The sequence below is a fragment of the Phalaenopsis equestris genome, unplaced genomic scaffold, assembly GCF_001263595.1.
Source record: "Phalaenopsis equestris unplaced genomic scaffold, ASM126359v1 Scaffold195049, whole genome shotgun sequence".
In the NCBI taxonomy this organism is placed as follows: Eukaryota; Viridiplantae; Streptophyta; class Magnoliopsida; order Asparagales; family Orchidaceae; genus Phalaenopsis; species Phalaenopsis equestris.
Window position 1 is genome coordinate 1 of NW_018214998.1, and position 1,232 is coordinate 1,232.

The following is a 1,232-nucleotide window of genomic DNA, read 5'->3' on the forward strand; positions in this document are numbered from 1 at the left end:
ACTCTGAAAATTCTAGGTCTGATATCTAAGAGACAAACTTAGAAAAGGGAAGTTCTGCTCTCAAAAATATTTTTGTAATGCTCTTGGGTTAGCCGGCCCGCCGACTTTAATTTTTTCTTAACCGGATTTTCATGTGAGCCACCATGCCAGACGCCGGACCAAATAGGCGCTCCTGCCCTAAACCGTCTTCGACATCCTCTCCCTCACCCCGGTCCCCACTGGTTTCGCTCAAAGCCTTCGTCTTCCATTAGAGCTACCTGAGAAGGAAAAGACGGACCAGCGGCATGTGAGGAAGAAGAGAAGCTCCTGAGACTTGCGGATTTAAGTTATAATGGTGTTTTGCACTGTTTGGAAGGATTTAGCCTAGATCCTGCCTAAACTCTGCTGTGAAACGGCCCCTAGTTTTTTATTTTTTTTTTGATAGAAGGTAATGGCGGGACAATCCGATCCTCATCTTTCAATCTTTTCTGCCCCAGAGGTTTGTAATATCCAATCTCTGTTTTCAGTTTGATCATGCATTTAATGGTTTTGGATTTTACTTTGTTGGTTTCCGTGGGTTTGAAGGCAGCGAAACAAATCTTAATAGGGTGGTCTGATATTTATATTTCCAGGTTGAGTTTTTGGCTGAGGACGAACTTGTTGAGATAATCCCGAATATAAGGATGGATGCTCTGAACATGATCTGTGTAAATTGGCATTTGTTATGCCGAACAATTTTATCTTCTATTGATTTTCGGAATGCTTTCCTTCATTTTTGACTCGTATGAATCTGACAGTGATCACTGGTTTCATAATAGGGTGATTTCGGTCCTTTCTTTCCACAAATTTCTGCCAAGGTTCCAATATGGCTTGCAGTTGCTCTTAAGAAGCGTGGAAAATGCTCTGTTAGGCCGCCGGAATGGATGTCTGTTGGTGTGAACTTCTCCCTTGATCATATTGTTTAGCTATAATGAATTGAAGTATCCAGATCTCTTACCGTAGGATTGTTATTTTCTAGAAAAATTTCTGTTAATGTTTCCATTTTCTTATTGCTGAACAGTTCATGAAAATTCAACATGTGCATGAACACCTAAATTTTAATATTTACATTAATAGGCGCTCAAATCTTCAATATCACATAAAAATACCACTTTTATTAACTTTTTAAAAATCAAATACATCTTTTTATTCATAGGTTTATAACACCAAGGTGCAATGAATGTAAATATCAAACTTTAGGTGCTAGATATGTA

The 1,232-nt window shown here is 38.6% G+C and overlaps 1 protein-coding gene across 1 annotated transcript; it reads left to right on the top strand.

Moving 5' to 3' along the window:
* Window positions 1–21: 21 nt before the first annotated feature.
* On the top strand, window positions 22–1,177 carry LOC110034980 (DNA replication complex GINS protein PSF2-like). The gene is made up of 3 exons (XM_020739220.1): window positions 22–478; window positions 612–686; window positions 798–1,177. Exons 1-3 carry the CDS (start codon window positions 431–433, stop codon window positions 942–944), a joined length of 270 nt encoding a protein of 89 aa, XP_020594879.1. The 5' UTR covers window positions 22–430; the 3' UTR covers window positions 945–1,177.
* The last annotated feature ends 55 nt before the right edge of the window (window positions 1,178–1,232 follow it).